Here is a 17,233-nt window from a genome sequence, read left to right on the forward strand (position 1 = left end):
TTGATTTGGCAACAAAATATATGTGACGTGACCTACACGTAAATTCGGTTTCCCCACTAGATTTAGCGGGAAAACTGACATCATGTGACCTCAACACCAATTAGTTTCCCTGCTAAATTTAGCATAAAAACAACGCCACAATATCATGTCATGTCACCCTACACAAATTCAGTTTCCCAACTTGATTTAGCGAAAAAAGTGACGTCCCGTGAGCTACACAGAAATTCAGTTTCCCCAGGAAATTTAGCGGGAAAATAATGTCACATGACGTCATGTTACGTGACCTATACATAAATTTGGTTTTCCCACTAGATCTAGTGGGAAAATTGACATCACATGACAATACCAATTCAGCTTCTCCGCTAAATTTAGAGGGAAAAATAATGTCCCATGACCTACACCAATGCGGTTGCCACGCTATATTTAATGGGGAAGTTAACGTCACGTTACCAGATTTCACGTGAGCTCTACACAAAATCAGCTTCCCCGTTAGATTTAGCGGGGAAAATGACGTCCCGTGAGCTACACAGAAATTCAGTTTCCCCATGAAATTTAGCGGGAAAATAACGTCACATGACGTCATGTTACGTGACCTATACATAAATTCGGTTTTCCCACTAGATCTAGTGGGAAAATTGACATCACGTGACAACACCAATTCAGTTTCTCCGCCAAATTTAGAGGGAAAAATAACGTCCTATGACCTACACAAATGCAGTTGCCACACTAAATTTAGTGGGGAAGTTAACGTCACATTACCAGATTTCACGTGAGCTCTACACAAAATCAGCTTCCCCGTTAGATTTAGCGGGAAAATTGACGTCACGTGACCGACACATATATTCAGCTTCTCCGCTAAATTTGGCGGGGAAGTTAATGCCACGTGACCTATACATCAAGTCGGCTTACCCACCAAATTTAGTGAGAAATTTATATTACGGGACACTGATTGAATAAAGATGCAGCCATGAGGTGCAGCTATCGCTAAAAGCTTGGGATGCCAGAACGTTCCATGTATCCAACAGAATTGCCTAGAAACTTGTCATTAAATTTTTCTTTCTACCCTCCCCAGCCTTTCCAAGCTCAATTTAATTCTCAAACCCCCATAGCCTTTCTATTCTCCCAGCTCGTAGACACTGCCTGACATTCGCAGCTACATTTAAGCTTCCCGACGGTTCCCCAACGTTTTCAGGCAGACTAAGATCCACCGCCGTTTCACGGGTTCGCTTAGGCAGCATAAAATTCGCAGGCAGCTCGGTGGATCCTAACGCAGCGGCTCTCAAACTTTTGGCTGCCATGGACCTCCTGATCCCCTCCGAGGCTGCTTGGGGACCCCTGATGCATTCTGCATCAGAAATCTCGTGCGACGGCATAGGACGGCTTGTTTTTATAGCGTTTTATTTACTTGGCGCGGACCCACACTAACGCTCTCGAGGACCCCCGAGGTTGCGCGGGCCAGTTTGAGAACCAGTGCCCTATCGCTTTCCCAACGTTCCGACACGCACTTAAATTTTCCAGCAACTCCAGCTTTTCACCGTCGGCAGCCACCCATCGGAAAAGCCAACCTGCCAAAATGGCTCCACAAAAAAAAAAAAAAAGAAGAAAAGACTGCATCTTTACGTGGTGAATGATCTTGATTGGGGCGAAGCTCTGGTGGTGCTGATGATACTGATTTTGTTCATAAATAGTGCTGATGTCAGAAAGAGAATGTGTGGTATGGGACGTGGTTATATACGCATTTGAGCATTTGACCGCAGCGCCCTCTCCTGTATAGACGTTGAGCAGCTACATGCAACGTTTCATCCATGACATCCCCAGCTCTTGAGTTACTACCACATCTCAGAGCCCCCTACTTGTGCCGCAGTCGTGGCCGAGTGGTTAAGTCGATGGACTAGAAATCCATTGGGGGCTCCCCACACAGGTTCGAATTCTGTCGACTGCGCAAACATTTTTTCTTTTTTTAAGAAGACAGATGGGATGGCAATCGATGGGAGCACGGATACCGGACGGACAAGGCTATACCCTAAGGAGCTTCGCCCCTAAAAACCACGAGACCCCCAAACTTACCCTGGGATCCGATGAGAAGTACTCCATGAGGATGGAGGGCACCTCGGCCAGGTCGGTGGCGCACCGTGTGCCCGTCACGTGCTGGTAGCGGGTGCGCGCCAACATCGAGTGCATCGCATGGCCCATCTCGTGAAACAGGTTGTCCATCATGGACGGGGTCAGCAGGGGCGGGGACCCCCACTGGCGGGCCGGCAGGTTCAACATCAGCACCACGATCGGGGTCTGGGGGTGGGCAAGGATTGGATTCCCTTAGTTTAATGTACTCCTTAATGCGGCGGTTCTAGGTCACTGATGTATCGGGAGCCCTTCTGGATCAGCGAAAGTAATGGAGGGCCCCCTACATTAGGGGGAGGGGGTACTGGAGGATAACAATGACAAAAGGGTAAACGAAGAGAACTTAAATGGGTGCAAACCAACTTCAAAGCTCTGAAATGTAGAGTAATTAACCCCACTAACTCAGCACAAGTGGTGCAGTCTATTTAGCTTTAGGGGATAGCCAGAATGAATATAAAAGTTTTACCGCTTGACTTGATTGACTGTCGAGGGCTTTGGGAATCTATGGCCTCCAAGGACCTCACAAATTTGCAAACCCACGTTTGAAAACCACTGCTTTGGGGTATCCTTTATTTTTCCAACAAAAATACAATGTTGGTGGACGACAAGAGATAAAACCTGTTAAAGGCACCTTGAACGGCCAAAAGCCCCCAAAAGGCAACCAACAGCAAACACACACACAAAAAGAACTTGCACGGCAACAAGTAACCAATGATGAATGTGACATATTTGGACTATTTGCTTATAATTCTCGCAAATATTGGCCGATGTCTCTGCACTTCACTTTGCTACTCAAAGTAAGCATTTGTCAACAGTCTTCTTTTGTGGAGACACAATAATTTTCTATTTTTCGGACAGCCAAGCTTATAAACACCCTCAGCACTCTAAATTTCCCACTTTGCAAGCGTTTTGCTCAGTGGTCCACAAAGGAATCCTTGAGTAAGATATCCGTAGAGATATCTTTCCTCACGCACTCGTTTAGCAGGAGCACAATTGAGGGGGTACACCCCTATAATTCCAGTTTCCTAAAAGATGCATATTTAAGGTACATCAGGGACTATGGGATTACCAAAGTTTGTATTCAGCAGTGGAAGGGTTAAGATGGTCGGAAAAGCAGGTGGAAGAATGTTCTTATACCTAGGAGGGTTTCACCCGCTTTGGATTCGTGCTCCCGAGGTGGGAGGTATAAGGCTGAGTAGAATCAGGAGTTAAGGGAGATCTTCTATGGCTATGGATGAAATCTAGATAAGGAGATGGGTTCCCACCTTCCTAATGTGGTGGTGTACCAGAAATAAAGAGTCAAGCTTCAGGACTCATATCAAAAACGGGCACTACCTGGTAGGAGCCATCTGGCAAGGCCCTCCCTCCCTGAATGGTGAAGTGGCAGTCCTGGTTGGCCTTCTCCTGACGCTCAAAGAAGTCGCAGTAGATGTAGCCCAGCAGCCGGTTCTCTTCCTTCACCACCTGTTTGGGAAGCGGACAGGCACAACATTTACATTTCAACTACTAGTATCTTCAAATTCCTGGAAGGTGTCACCTATTCACACACATAAACGCAAGAAAAATGTAGATAATGTCACTAGAAATGAGAAAGTACCAGCCCAGTGCAACCCAAAACCCCAAACAACCTAAATCTAAAATGGCAGCTTCAGAAGAAAAGGGTATCGCAATAGTACATGGTACAGGCATCGCCTATTCACAGGGCCAAATGGTTTCTGTTACTTGTTGTCCCGAACGTGAGATTGTATTTGGTGGATGTGTTTTTCTATTTCTCGAGGGGAAGATGCTGCGACACTTGCTCCCGGGGTGTCACCTCCTTTTTGTTCCCTGCCACAAATAGCCACCCCATTGGTGTTTTAGTGAAATGAAAATTAAAAGACGAGGGCACTTGAAAGAAAAAGCATACGCCAGTTTTGAAAAAAAAAAAAGACTTAGGGTTTGAGAGCCAAAGAGAATGTGAACGAGCCGCAAGAGGAGAGGATATTGGTCGGCACACAACGACCTAGTAGGTCAAATGAGTGAAGATATGCAAGAGGAGAAAGTGGAAAAGGGGGAAAGTATTAAGTCAACATTTAAACCCACCAGCTTGACCACGTCGGGGTGCCACACTTCACCAGACTTGACCTCCTCGGCCTCAAGGCTGACGCCATACAAGGAGTGGAAGATTTCATTCAAGCCATCCATGCAGCAGCCGAGCGACAGGTACGGGGCATAATCGGACGACTTCAACTGGAACCTGGAAATAATAAAGAGGACATTAGTCCATTTCATTCAAGCTCAGAAAAATGGGGACAGTGTCATACCTAATTGAAGCCAGTAATTAAGCCAGAGTTTTGTCTTGTTTTCAGACTACTTGGTTTCTTTTCAAGCTTTCTTTTGAATGTGCCAGAAACATTTATAAACCAAGTTCATGGAAGAACACGAAAGCTAAGAGACGGTGAACACGAAAGCTAAGCGACTTAACATCCGAAACATCCAATAAGTCTCCACGCAATTTCGAACTCTTTTATATCACCTGCAGCAAGATGCAAAAGCCGTTACACAGTTTCTGGGATGTTTATAAAACAATTGACTCCGTAAGTGTGACGTCATGGGTCCAAACAAACCGTTGCTAGGGTCGTTGTTATGGACAAATACATGTGGCTAGGTTTCGCTACGAAAACCCGACCATTCAGAAATCAGGAGGAGGACTTAAACTTCTAAAAATCACAGATATAGAAAGCTTGAATGTCATCTATGTTTCGACAGAAGTGTGCCAGTAATCGCTTGTTTCTGAAATATTTACGACTGCAACTTCCGGTCCTCAAGATGCCTGCAGCAGACGGCGAATGCAAGAAGTATGCCGTCTGCCACACGCCGGCAGGCCAAGCCGGTGCCGTCGTTTGAATCGTGTGAATAAGTACAATATTCTGATATTGCATTGTTCTAAATATAATGATTTCCAGTAACTTAATAGAACTCATAGTGGGGTTCCATGCAAAATATGGTGTATCGAAAGTCCGGGTGTCGATCGAGATTATCGTCTGCTAAAAGATAGCATTGGACCCGTGAGAAAAGCACTTCAGGCGATCGGTCGAGATCCCAAATTTTGTTTGTGGACTCGCGCTGAGGGTGAGTCGTACCTGGTTGTAACCATCGCTGCAATGGTTACTGAAAAATCGCGATAGACATGGAATTCTTTAACAACCTGACAACCTCAATAATAATAATAATAATAAACGAATTACCTTGACGGCGTACGATTTGTTTCTGATACTGGCCTGCATTACGCCGGTAATGCACTTCAGGTCGTGTTCATAAATGATCTGCATGACGTGGTTTGATTTTACGGCACTTTCACCCTCTGAACTAAGCTGGGTTTTTCACAGAAAAAAACGCACATTGCGGACGTCTCTACGCGGCGACGGCAATGCAATCATTTTTGTCGCTTGTTTACCGGCGCAATTGAAGACGCCCACTGCAACAGAGGCCAGCAAATCTATCATATGCCGTCTGCTACCAAAGCAAAGCGGAGTGTAATACTTCAGAAATGGCTTTCATTGTTGCAATACGACACTGAGACGACAAGAATACAGTATAGACCACTTACAACGTAACCGCTTATAGTGCAGGACCGGGTATAACGCGGTTTTTTTAAACCACCGGTTCACCTCCCATAGAACTCCATGTAATTACATACCGCTTAAAATGCAGGCGCGCGAAGGGAAATACCGGTTATAGTGCGGTTTTTGGCAGAGCCCGCCGACCGCGCCGACGACTGGAGCAGCGAGCTCGCTTCCCTGTGCGACACTAGATAACTGCGTTGACGGCGCGAGCCGCACGCTGCACTAGCGGGGCAAGGATGTTGCTCAAAAAAGCGGGCAGAAGCGAAGAGAGAGGCTTTAGTTGCCTTAGCGACGGAGGGACGCACGCACGTGTCGTTCACGTGCGTGCGTCCCTCCGCTGCGTTGGAAACAAAGAAACAAACAACCGCAACGACAGACCAATCGCAGGTCGAGGAGAAGTGTTCGCGCGCGTTGCATGCTCTCTCCTTTCCCCCCCAACCTCTCTTACAACGCTTCTCCTCCTCCTCCTCCTCTCCGGTCGCGGGCCGGCTGCTTCTATCCGTAAACATGGCGTCGGTTGTGATCGTCGTCGTAGACGGCGTTCATCTCATCGTTCTGCGTAAAAGCGCTACCTTGACTGTGAATTTTCGTTGTGTGTCGCTGTGATAACCCAGCACATAGTACTAGAAGGGAAGATCCACCTACTCGTGCGGCGATGTCGTGGCGGCGCTCTCAAGACGGCAGAAACGCCCGTGTCGTCGTGTTTGTTTACCTCGACTACAGTGGTGATTTCTAAGCATTTGTGTCCTTGAACATCGCCCGGATTTCTTATTTGGCGCATTTCATGCGTGTGCTCAAGTTCAAGGTATTACTGGCGCGTACCGTATGAAGGATGCGAATTTTCACGCGTTTTCATCTCCGGAGAAAAGTGATTAGGGTTAGCAATCCTGAACGATCGCAACGTCCGTCCGCAACCCGCGACGCCGTTAAAAGGCTGCGCCAGGCAAAAGCCGCTCATTTCTTTCAAAATGTGTGACACACTTGAGACAGAACTGTACTAGTCTGGTGAAATAAAGACTTTCCTCAAACAAAGCTTTATTTTTCATCTAACATAAAAATAAATTCTTTTACAAAGGTAAGTTGTTTCATGGCATGTATTTTGGCCTGAAAAATTGATGTTTTGGTTATAGTGCGGTACCGCTTATAGTGCGGATTTTCGCGACTCCCGAGACATACGTTATATGCGGTCTACACTGTATCTTCATAATTAGACATCAAGGAGTTTGGTTGCTTACAAAAAATGATTTACTTACTTGTAAGCAAAAATCTAGCCTCATGTGGTGTCTCCATGCACTAGTCCATAGCAACGTCCCTAGCAACGGTTTGTTTGGACCCAGACGCCAGGTTGTGACGTCATCACTTACGGGGTCAATGGTGAGAGGTGATAATGTAGGTACCTTTGCTGGGCTCTACATTTTCAGTCAACCGTAAAACGGTGCTAGTGAACTCTGAGGTGGTACATCTTCTAATGTAAAAATATGTCCTATCCTACATCGCACCAGACATTTTGAAGTAAAGAGTAAACCAAAGGAGAATACTAGCAACAGCGGGAGAGTATGATGTGCAGGTCAATGTAACTCACCTCGCTTGCCGTGCTTGTGACGTGTAGTAGGGGACATCCCATGGCTGGAGCACCTGAAACAGATGCCCCTTGTGAGATACCTGCACACTAACATATACACTCAAGTGTAAGCCGCATCTTTTTTTTTAATTCTGCTCAGATGCAGCTTATACAAAAGCCAAACTTAAAAAAAAAGAATATATATATATTGCATTTTTTCGTTTATTTATTCACCACCGTATCCCGTGAGGAGCTAGATCACGAGATCTCATTTCTTTTTCTGCTACTCCCTAACGAGAGAATCAAAATGACCCATTACTGTCTGCTATAACAAAGACAAAATGACGCTGGCACGTCGCCGTGGAAAACAGAAGCAGCGGAAGTGTCATGTCGCATAATGCTAATAATGATATGCAGCGAATGGCAAAAACTATGCTTGGGAGAAGAGCGTGTTGGTTTTGGTCATGGATGAAGAAAGAATAAAACAATTATTCCATGCACTAGTCCATAGCAACGTCCCTAGCAACGGTTTGTTTGGACCCAGACGCCAGGTTGTGACGTCATCACTTACGGGGTCAATGGTGAGAGGTGATAATGTAGGTACCTTTGCTGGGCTCTACATTTTCATAGCAAAAACTAGCTAGCACCACCTTGTAGCGCTTTGCAGGACTAGGCCCTCGGTGATAGGCGAAACATTCATTTTAGGCACCTTTCAAATTTTTCTTTGAATTTTTGCATCCCAAAATGAGAGGTGCGGGCTATACACAATGGCAGCTTATAACACGAGTATATACGGTATATGCCTGCTCTGGCTTTCTTGGCCCGAAATGCTAGAATAAGAGGTACACTTACAGCCCCCGACTTGTTTCCGGACGCCTTCATATTCAGCATTTCTTTATAGTCCTGCTCGGCCCTGGAGTGCAACAACACATTGCAAATCAGCTGAAGAGGCTGTGGCACCATACAGCACGAGTAGTTAGGCCTAATCTGTCAAGGAAAGCAACATGCCTAAAAAGAGGGAAGATGCCTAATGGGAGTCCTAGAAAACAAACCTCCTAAAGGCTGTTCAACTTGCAAAAAAAGTATAGATGAAGGACATTGAGAAAAACCTGACCTCCTCTGTGTGGTCTCAATCCCAATCATGCAAAATACATGCCTAGAATAAATAATCACGGTAGCTGAGCAAGAAAATAAAAAGATAGAATGCGCATCCAAGCAATACAAGTTACACAATCTACTCAAATATTTCCCACCAAGACTTTTCGAATGAAACCTGTACCTCTACCGTAATATCCCGAGTCATCGCCCATCCTCGAGCCATCGCCCACCCCACTTTTTGGGCCAATATCGATTTCCGAAAAAACACCGAGTCATCGCCCACCCCTTCAAATACCCCAGCGCAAACTCTGCGATCAGCGAACACTCATCCTACCCGAATGACGCGGCCGCGGACCTTACAGTTCGAGGACGTCCGTGACAAAGTAAAACGAAGGAGGGAAAGACACTTCTTTTTGTTTACGCATTTCCTCTGTGAGCGACCCCAAAGTGGTCGTGTATCCGTGCGAAAACGATGGAGATAACAAAATAAGAGTTTGTTAACGTAACCGCGGAGTGTTAGGTCGAAGTCTGTCCCCGCCGAAGTAAGGTCACCGCGAACCCGCTCCTTCTTCCCGCCCATCGCGACCGCGGTTGTGCAATATTTTAGGCAAAGCCAAAGCGTAAATAAAGCTTTGCTGGAACGTCCTACACAGACGTTTGCAGAGCGTCCCAACCGTGCATTGATAGCCCGCCGTGCACGGACGCACGTATGTACGCACCAAACAAGTTGCGCAAGAGTTTGCAATTGACAAGGCGCCCGACTTGGCCCGACGCCAAAGTATTTGCCAACGCGACCGCCGGCTTTCCGCTGTCCCAGCAATGCTCTTGGTCGCTTCTTTGGTCCGCCCGCTCGCTCGCTCGCTCGCTCGCTCGCTGCGCCTGATCGGTTTTTCTATTTTCTTGTAGACTTTTCTTTCTTTTTTTTTTTTACTAACCAGGATATATAATGGTGACATTCTTTCACGGAACAAACGTTCGCGCTATATGCAGATCGGCGGTGTTTCTAGCGCGTATGCAAGCAACGGACTTCGCTATAGTAAAATATTCTTTCGTGAGCATTTTTCTATAAAACAATGAAACTAAATCGAGTTTTGAGTTTGATGTATCTCTTGTGCATCAGCGCTAAATACGCAGAGAAAAATAGGCGCTTTTTTTAAGTGTTTGTGCTCACCCACCGAGACATGGCCCACCCCACTTTTTTAACGAATTTCAGGCGGTAGGGGGGTGGGCGATGACTCGAGATATTACGGTACTCATATATCTTTTCCTGCTTGATTCAAACAATCCCCAACTTTGTCCCTAATATGTGCACATTCTGGCAGGTTTGGAAATAGCCCGCGAAGCCCAAGAGCTTGCAAGCCATTTCATTATGAAAACCCCAAAAAAGAAAGTCGGGGAAAGAGACAGGGGGAGGGATCTTTGACACAAAAAAGGCTACAAGCTCCTGGAGGTTAGGGGTGTAACCATCTCTCTTATACTTCGTTGCAGCTTACAACGGACCACAGAGGATGTTATGAATCATTGAAGCCAACCCAATTCCACGAGAAAGTAACCTGGTCACGTGGCCATCAGTAGGGGTGCAGTGACGCAAGGGGCATGTAGTCCCATGATGCGTTTACAGCAGTGGAATGGCTGGGAGGGCTCATAGCATCCGCGTCAGTCTTTCGTAAGGTGGAACTGAGTAGTGGCGAGGAGACTGAACTATCAGCGGTGCTCTTTCCAGTTTGCTTTCCCCCAAAGCTCGGTGTTTACCCAACACGAGGCTTGCGGACGTGATTCTTTACGTAAAGTGAAAAGTGTCAACAATAAACGGAGCGACGTTGGCGGGGCGAGACAAGCCAGATCTCTTGTGAAATCAGTTGTCAGAAAATACGATCTAGACCCACTTCGGCCTTTGTGCCGAACTGGTACTGGTCACAGGCATGAAGCATGCTATACTTTCATGAAGGCCAGAGCGGCTATAAAAGATCCAGTCCTCGAGTAACGAAAGGATGCGAGCCCCAGCTGAACACTGACGCAGTGTTCGGCTACGGCAGGCGAGTGCCGCGTCATTGTTGTTGTCCCCAGAGGCGTAGATCTGAAATTAGCCACTTGGGGTGCAGCCATTGAATCTCCTCCCCAATAGTGCAAGCCATACAATCCCCAAGAAAAGAAATCTCTCTACCCAAGAACAAGAATGACAAGTAACAAAAGAAACGTCAAAGCGTGCTTTTGAATACTTATGTCAAAAAAAAATGGACACGTGTATCTTGCTTCCTGTGTTGATGTGCCTCTCCTGCCTGGACCCCCTTGGAGTTTGCAGCATTGTCAAGTAAATAAATAAATAAACAAAAACGAGCAATTCCCTCACCTGGGCTTCAGCTGTGCAGAGAGGATGCCCAGGAACTCGCGAACGCCGTCGGGGCTCCCGGCGATGCTTCCCCGCAACGCTCGATGCGCGTACGTGGGGAAGCCACACAGCACGGCCAACTGGTGCCGTGCAGCCAAGAGCTCGTCCAGCAGCTCGCTCTGGTGTTTGTCTGGGTACAGGTAGGCCCTGTAGGCGGCCTCTCGCAGCTTGGAAAGTAGAAAAAAGAGAATGATGTCCCATTGTGTCTTTTTCACAAAGAGTTGTGACTCCAAAGTAAGCAGAGCTGGAGGCAAGACATTCTCGAAAGGGAACTCGTAACTTTTAGCCACTGATTTGCCTCAAAATTGCTTAGACACATTAATAGACACACCTGAACCAGTAACCCAAATAGCAAAGTAGAATCTTTTTTTTTTTTTTCACGAAGTTATTGAAGCTTATATTTTGGTCTGAAAGGCTCTAATGGCCAAACTAAAATGTGACATCACATGTTGTAATATGGGCCAATATGAGGCAGAGCAGCTTGTTCCCGACAGTTTACAAGAAGGCTGATGGCGCAAGAAAAATGCTGGTTGAAGGCCGACATACAACCTCGGTTTTCTGCAGGGAAGATAATCCTCTTAGCGCTCCCCTCTCCTAAGCTGTGAGGGAAGCCAAGTTGGGGCAATGTAAAATGTGGAAATGATATAAGAAAAGAGGAGGCGGGCAAAAGTGGAAAATCGCAAAGTGTACGTCGCGCTGTCTGCTCGACTTGCAAGTTATGCAGCATGCAACATCACCTTACTGAAGACCGAGTGAGAGTGCAGAAAAATTTGGATGTCGGTTTTGGCATCACCTTTATTTGCCGTTTTCTCTATAGCTATTTTGAATTTAGAGATGATAAATAGCGTGCCGGAAAGACTAAAGCCTCGGTATTTTGAAATTGTACTTTGTTTTGGTAGCTCAGGAAACTGCCACTTTAAAAGCCGACACACTGCCAAGAAAGGAGCGGGTCCTTACACCTTTCAGTGAGGGATTAGTGCAAGTATGGAAGCAGGGACAAGAAAGAAATGCTCACCAGTTCGTTATTGGCATCAGCGTAGAGGCCTGGAACGATTACGTTGTCACCTTCGATGGCGAAGCTAAGGGGAAAACAAAACAAAAAAGGAAAGGACTCAGAAAAGAACTGACTTATTTAATCGTATTAATTTTAATCCATTGTATAATGGCAGGATTTAACCTGCCAATTTTTGCAACAAGGTGATAAGGTGCAGAAGATTATCCAAATCGAATACCCATGCGACACGAGCAACTCAAATGCCATTTACAACGAATGACATTCGTGTGATCGACGAATCGGCTCGCGATCTGTCGCGCGTGGAACGCCCCACGCTCGGAGTGTCACGCCCTAATTGGCCGATCATTCAAATGTCATTCATTGTAAATGGCATTTGGGTTGCCCGTGTGGCACGGGTATAAAAATACAAAGTTAGAAAACACCTGCATTTTTTTTTTTAATGAAGAAACTACCCAAAAAAAAGACAGCATAGCTAATTAAATTTATCCATGCAAGGAAGCAGGTGCAAAGGGGTGAGGGCCTTACCAACTGCGGATGTTTTCGGGCAGTTCAGACTTCTTCACTGCACGAGCCTGCAGTGCATTGTTTGCGAAGTAGCTGCCAACATGTAGGGTGTAGTCATTCAGCGACACAACTTTCTTCCTCTGAAACGCGTCGTAGCAGTTACAAAGACAGTTCCGGGTGACTTGGTATGTCGCAACAAAATCTATTCTCATTTTTATGTTGTTAAGTATACAAAATATGGTTACGTGAATTTTGTCAAATCCAACGTGCTTCGCTACACAAAGCAAGCTTTTTATTGAAACATGAAGCAGTTTTCTCCATCAAAACACGTTTTTGAAATGCCAAAGTTCACCAAAACTAAAGAGGAGCCCTTACGGATAGAGTTAATATAATAAGCACTTTAGCATGTCGTAAGAAAGGCAAAGCAAATGGTCTAAAATATAAGGCAAAATGTACAGCTACAGAACACTTGCAGTCCCACTTGAGTTGAGGATTGCATCTTGATTAAGACTCATTCTGCCTCAACAAAAACACACAGGTCCAACTGGTGACTGCAGTTATATGTTGGTATAATTAAAGATGTATAAAACAATACTTTTCATATACCCTTTCTCATTGCCCAAGATACAATATCATAGTCCTAATCTGTAATTAAATTGCTACTAATAAACTATTGCTCACAGTTTCAGCATCAAGATGGATTCCACTCTGCTCAAAATCAAACAGAAATAGTTTTGAAACATAGTCATCCTCTGCCGTGGTGGGCACGACGTCTCCGTGTTCTGTGACATGCTTCAGCGCCTCGTAGAGGTTCTTGTTCGTGTTCAGCCTGCATCACAAAGTAGAGTAGATTGCAACGATTGCTTCTTTGCTTTCAGCAAAGAAAATAAGGCTTGAACATTTTAAATCTAGGGAACACTTTCAAACTTGACTCACTTTTCCACAAGGTTGCTGATTGAAACAGATGCATCTAATGCTGCGGATGAAAATCGGTTCTCAGGATGGCCAATCCTGACAAACTCTGCCTACGGAAACCAAACAAAACAAATTCAATGCAGTCAAAAGACTACGACCCGCTTTAAAGTGCAAAAGGCAAACCGCCTCCGAGAGCATTCTACAAAAAAAGTTTCAGATCTGGAGTTGGATGGATGAAAAAGTACTTTTGTACGACCTCAACAAAAGTTGCTGTGCACCCCTGAAAGATGCCAACAAAAGGAATTATCCCTTGCTCTATCAAATGACTCATCCTGATGGTTTTTTGTATGGTTCTGTTTTAGTTGTAGACATTTTCAAGCTTCAAAAGTTGAGCAAACTATTATTAGCTCAAGCAACCCCATGACAAACTTGATTTCTCGGTCTCCATTAACCAATCTTCTAAAGTAATTGCAAGCTTCCAGCTTTACAAGTCGGCCCAGATATGAATCGCGGAGAAAAGCTCACCAGAGAAAAGCTCACCGGAGAAAAGCTCATACACTTTATGTGGGTCAAGAGAAAAGCTCACCGGTCTTCTGACAAACCCGGAGAGAAGCTCACCTCGAGTTAAATTATTATGTAAAGTGATCGTTCTCATTTAGTAGCAGTAGTGCTACCAAGGTTTTTGGCACCTCTCACGCAGGCAGTACACCGGCAACACAGTGCGAAGCAATTTTCTGCATTTTACTTAGTGAAGGGGCTGATCAGCGTTAAACTTTTATCGCATAAGTCTCTGACCCGAATGAGCAATTTCCACCACAATAGTAGTTTAAAAACAACCACTAAACTGAAAAAAAAAAGGAAGCCCATTGTTTGTTTATGCTGACAGTGTCACACAGTGTACACACTTCATGTCAGGTCACCCTGCTGAAAAAAAAAAAAAATGCGGAAAAATTATTTTTAAAAATTCAGATCTCTTATTTTTTTTTTAAGTCTGATTCATTTAAATTGGACTAATATCACTGTAGCTTAAAAATATTGATTATTTATGACAATATGCATTTTTATACATAGCAGATTGTTTGATCAATTCTTCTAATCAATGAAAACAATGCGGAGGAAAGAATTACTGCAATTTTAACAACTTTCGTTCATGAAAACCCCCACCACACTAGAAAAACACAGCTTAGTTTTTTTGTTAGCAAAAGCTGCATTTGCTTTTCTTTTTCACAATCTGATTTCCTTGCAATACGACATTATTTTCCCAGTTTTTGTTTCTATCTTTTGCGTCCTGGTTTGCTTGCAAAAAGACACGACATAACTGACGAACAAAGTCAAAGGTAGAAATGAAGCTCAACGCATCGATTTTCTCCCAAAACCACTTCTTTTTGCTTGTGCTCAGTTGGGTATATATTTTTCCCGTGTGACAATTCTTTGATTTAAATACAGAGCATAGGCACATATTGAAAGCATCAAAAATAAACAAACAGTAAATTTAAAAAAAAAAAAGTATATATATATATTATACTTTTTTTTAAATAAATTCATAAATAAATATCCAGAAACTACTCAAGCTGCAGCACACTACCCTGGTTATATTTCCCCCATTATTTTTTTTTTATTACCGTTTTGTTGAAATTATTTTTATTTTCATCGGACAAGGCCAGACGTGCTACAAGACGTTTTTATATTCTAAAAATAAATTCTGCCAGTCAAGCTCAGAATAACCACATATGCATGAAGCATACTTCAGTTGAGTGAACATATTTCACTTGAGTGAATGCACGATCCTTAGATTCGTATGTGATCTTTTCTCTGCATCCAACAGTTTTGCAGTGAGCTTTTCTTTGGTGAGCTTTCCTCCACCGCCCCCAAGATACACATGTGTCCATGTTGACCAAGTACCTCATCATCATCATCATCATCATCATTATTATTATTATTATTATTATTATCACAATTATCTGCATGGGTTCGGCAAAAAGGATGAACGAATTACATGCCTTTGGATGAAGCAAAGATTCTCACGTCCAGTTTATATTTAGACAAACTTCTACAGTGTCTTTCTTACACGCATGTCAAAAGTTCAGCCTGACTATCCCGAATTGGATCCGCTTAAAATTTTATTTCGCACTTCTACATCGATTCAGACGGAGAAGCATCAAAAGCACGTACCATGTCTGCGATTCTACAAAGAGCGTCGGACAAGTCGTCGAAAACCTGAACCATCTTCCGACTTCTGTTCGAATCTGTGGCTTCGTCAACGTAAGTCTCTGCATCTTGGATCGCCTGCTCCTTCAACAGGTAGAAGCCATTAGGCTCGCGCAACACCGAGTGATCGAACAAGCCCTGAAATATAGAACGAAAAATCGAATAACATAATTTCTCACAACTTTAAATACATAATAGTGCAAGATCCATCTGCGAAGCATGCATTACGAGGTCTATAGAACGCGTCAGTGTAACTTCTCGATCATATCTTATTGGAAGTGTTTAGGTGTCAACAGGCAAGGTTTTCCATCAGCGGTTGATCAGAGAGCAATGGAACAGCCGGTACTTACCGTTCGTTCACCAAACCCAAGATTGAGGTTCGGCTTCTTCACGCCGATGCTGTTGAAGCACGACGCCAAACGGGACCAGGTTGTTAAAGATCGCAGAACACTGCCGGAAAACGATGATGAATTCCGAAACAGCGGTCTCACCACCGGCAACATGTCACTCAAATGGCGCTCACGGATGTGAGCTGACTGTAATAACGCTTATTCTCTAACGCACATCTAATCTTTAAGCGTGTAGAGCGTCTCCGTCACAAAGATACGGAAAGGTTTAGCATATCCCAAGAAATTACGAGTCCAAATGAAGCAACCGGGGAATAAACACGCACATGCTGAACGCACCTATGGGGAACGCCATTTTGAAGCTGGGCCCCTCACGAGCGCCGCCTATTCAACATAAGCAAGTTTCGTTCGTCATATTTTTATTAATTGATAACAATATATTTACTACGGTTTATTACTAAGCCCATTCATTACATGTGCATAGATTTGTTCCAAAAACAGGATTACTTTAACGAAAAGTGAGGCGCTTCCGATGACCGATCACAGAGGGCGCCAGCGAACCTGAAAACGCACGAAAATATGGCGGCCCGCATCGTCGCGAGTTGGGGCGGCCGCTACCTGAGCGTTTTCCGTGGCCAAGCCAGCGAGGTGCTACGCAGCAATGCAAGCCGCGTCTCCGAATCCGAACGGCGCGGGTTCAGGACTTCGTGGATATCCCGCATGTTCATCCAAACCCAAGAGACGCCGAACCCGAACTGCCTCAAGTTTCTCCCGAACGTAAAAGTGCTCGAGCAGGGCACCAGAGATTTTCCGACGCTAGCGAGCGCGAAAGACTCGCCGCTGGCCAAGCACCTCTTTCGCGTCGAGGGCGTCAAAGCCGTCTTTTTCGGCCCGGACTTCATCACGGTTACCAAAGCGGACGACGAGACAGAATGGCAGGTGCTCAAACCGCACCTGTACGCGGCGATCATGGACTTCTTCACGACGGGACTGCCCGTGGTGAACGAAGACGGCACCGAACCCGTGGCCGAAGACACGCGACCCAAAGAGGACGACAGTGAGACCGTCTTGATGATCAAGGAGTTGATCGAGACGCGGATCCGACCGACGGTTCAGGAGGACGGCGGCGACATCGTCTACATGGGCTTCGAAGATGGCGTCGTCAAACTGAAGCTGCAGGGTTCGTGCACCGGTTGTCCCAGCTCGTCGGTGACGCTCAAGGCCGGGATTCAGAACATGCTCCAGTTTTACGTTCCCGAGGTGAAAGACGTCGAGCAAGTCTTGGACGAGGCGGACAAAGTGGCGACCAAAGAGTTTGAGAAGTTGGAAGATGCGATACGTCGTAAGGGGGTCGATCCGTGATTTGGCAGCGCAAGCGCCCTGCAGAACTGTGTTGGAACTCTAGAGCGAGTTGCTTGTGTAGAATAAAAGTTGGTGTTTGGTTACGCCTGTGTTGAGATTGGCAGAGAC

The 17,233-nt window shown here is 45.2% G+C and overlaps 2 protein-coding genes across 4 annotated transcripts in view; one reads left to right on the forward strand and one right to left on the reverse strand.

Moving 5' to 3' along the window:
* The window catches only part of LOC8027342 (mitochondrial intermediate peptidase), a 44,800-nt gene extending 28,653 nt beyond the window's left edge, over window positions 1–16,147 (reverse strand). Inside the window, exons 1-12 of one of the 3 annotated variants that reach the window (XM_029968508.4) lie at window positions 15,767–16,147; window positions 15,381–15,554; window positions 13,230–13,318; window positions 12,975–13,122; window positions 12,315–12,433; window positions 11,790–11,853; window positions 10,736–10,941; window positions 8,140–8,200; window positions 7,309–7,361; window positions 4,204–4,357; window positions 3,457–3,585; window positions 2,068–2,289 (exon numbers count right to left, since the gene is read on the reverse strand). In XM_029968508.4, the coding sequence (XP_029824368.2) occupies window positions 2,068–2,289; window positions 3,457–3,585; window positions 4,204–4,357; window positions 7,309–7,361; window positions 8,140–8,200; window positions 10,736–10,941; window positions 11,790–11,853; window positions 12,315–12,433; window positions 12,975–13,122; window positions 13,230–13,318; window positions 15,381–15,554; window positions 15,767–15,919 (1,572 nt within the window). In that variant the 5' untranslated portion in view covers window positions 15,920–16,147. The remainder of the gene's footprint in view (window positions 1–2,067; window positions 2,290–3,456; window positions 3,586–4,203; window positions 4,358–7,308; window positions 7,362–8,139; window positions 8,201–10,735; window positions 10,942–11,789; window positions 11,854–12,314; window positions 12,434–12,974; window positions 13,123–13,229; window positions 13,319–15,380; window positions 15,555–15,766) is intronic. The other 2 variants (XM_042294153.1, XM_042294154.1) reach the window with 2 other exon arrangements.
* Window positions 16,148–16,316: 169 nt separating this feature from the next.
* LOC8027346 (NFU1 iron-sulfur cluster scaffold homolog, mitochondrial) lies at window positions 16,317–17,208 on the forward strand. Its single transcript, XM_002407838.4, has one exon. The coding sequence runs from the start codon at window positions 16,343–16,345 to the stop codon at window positions 17,123–17,125; it is 783 nt and encodes a 260-aa protein (XP_002407882.3). The 5' UTR covers window positions 16,317–16,342; the 3' UTR covers window positions 17,126–17,208.
* Window positions 17,209–17,233: the final 25 nt, after the last annotated feature.

Source organism: Ixodes scapularis, unplaced genomic scaffold (assembly GCF_016920785.2).
Source record: "Ixodes scapularis isolate PalLabHiFi unplaced genomic scaffold, ASM1692078v2 PGA_scaffold5__190_contigs__length_132052651, whole genome shotgun sequence".
Taxonomy (NCBI): Eukaryota; Metazoa; Arthropoda; class Arachnida; order Ixodida; family Ixodidae; genus Ixodes; species Ixodes scapularis.

Bases quoted from the DNA above. Each gene is read 5' to 3' on its own strand.
- LOC8027346 (XM_002407838.4), top strand. From the start codon at position 16,343: ATGGCGGCCCGCATCGTCGCGAGTTGGGGCGGCCGCTACCTGAGCGTT.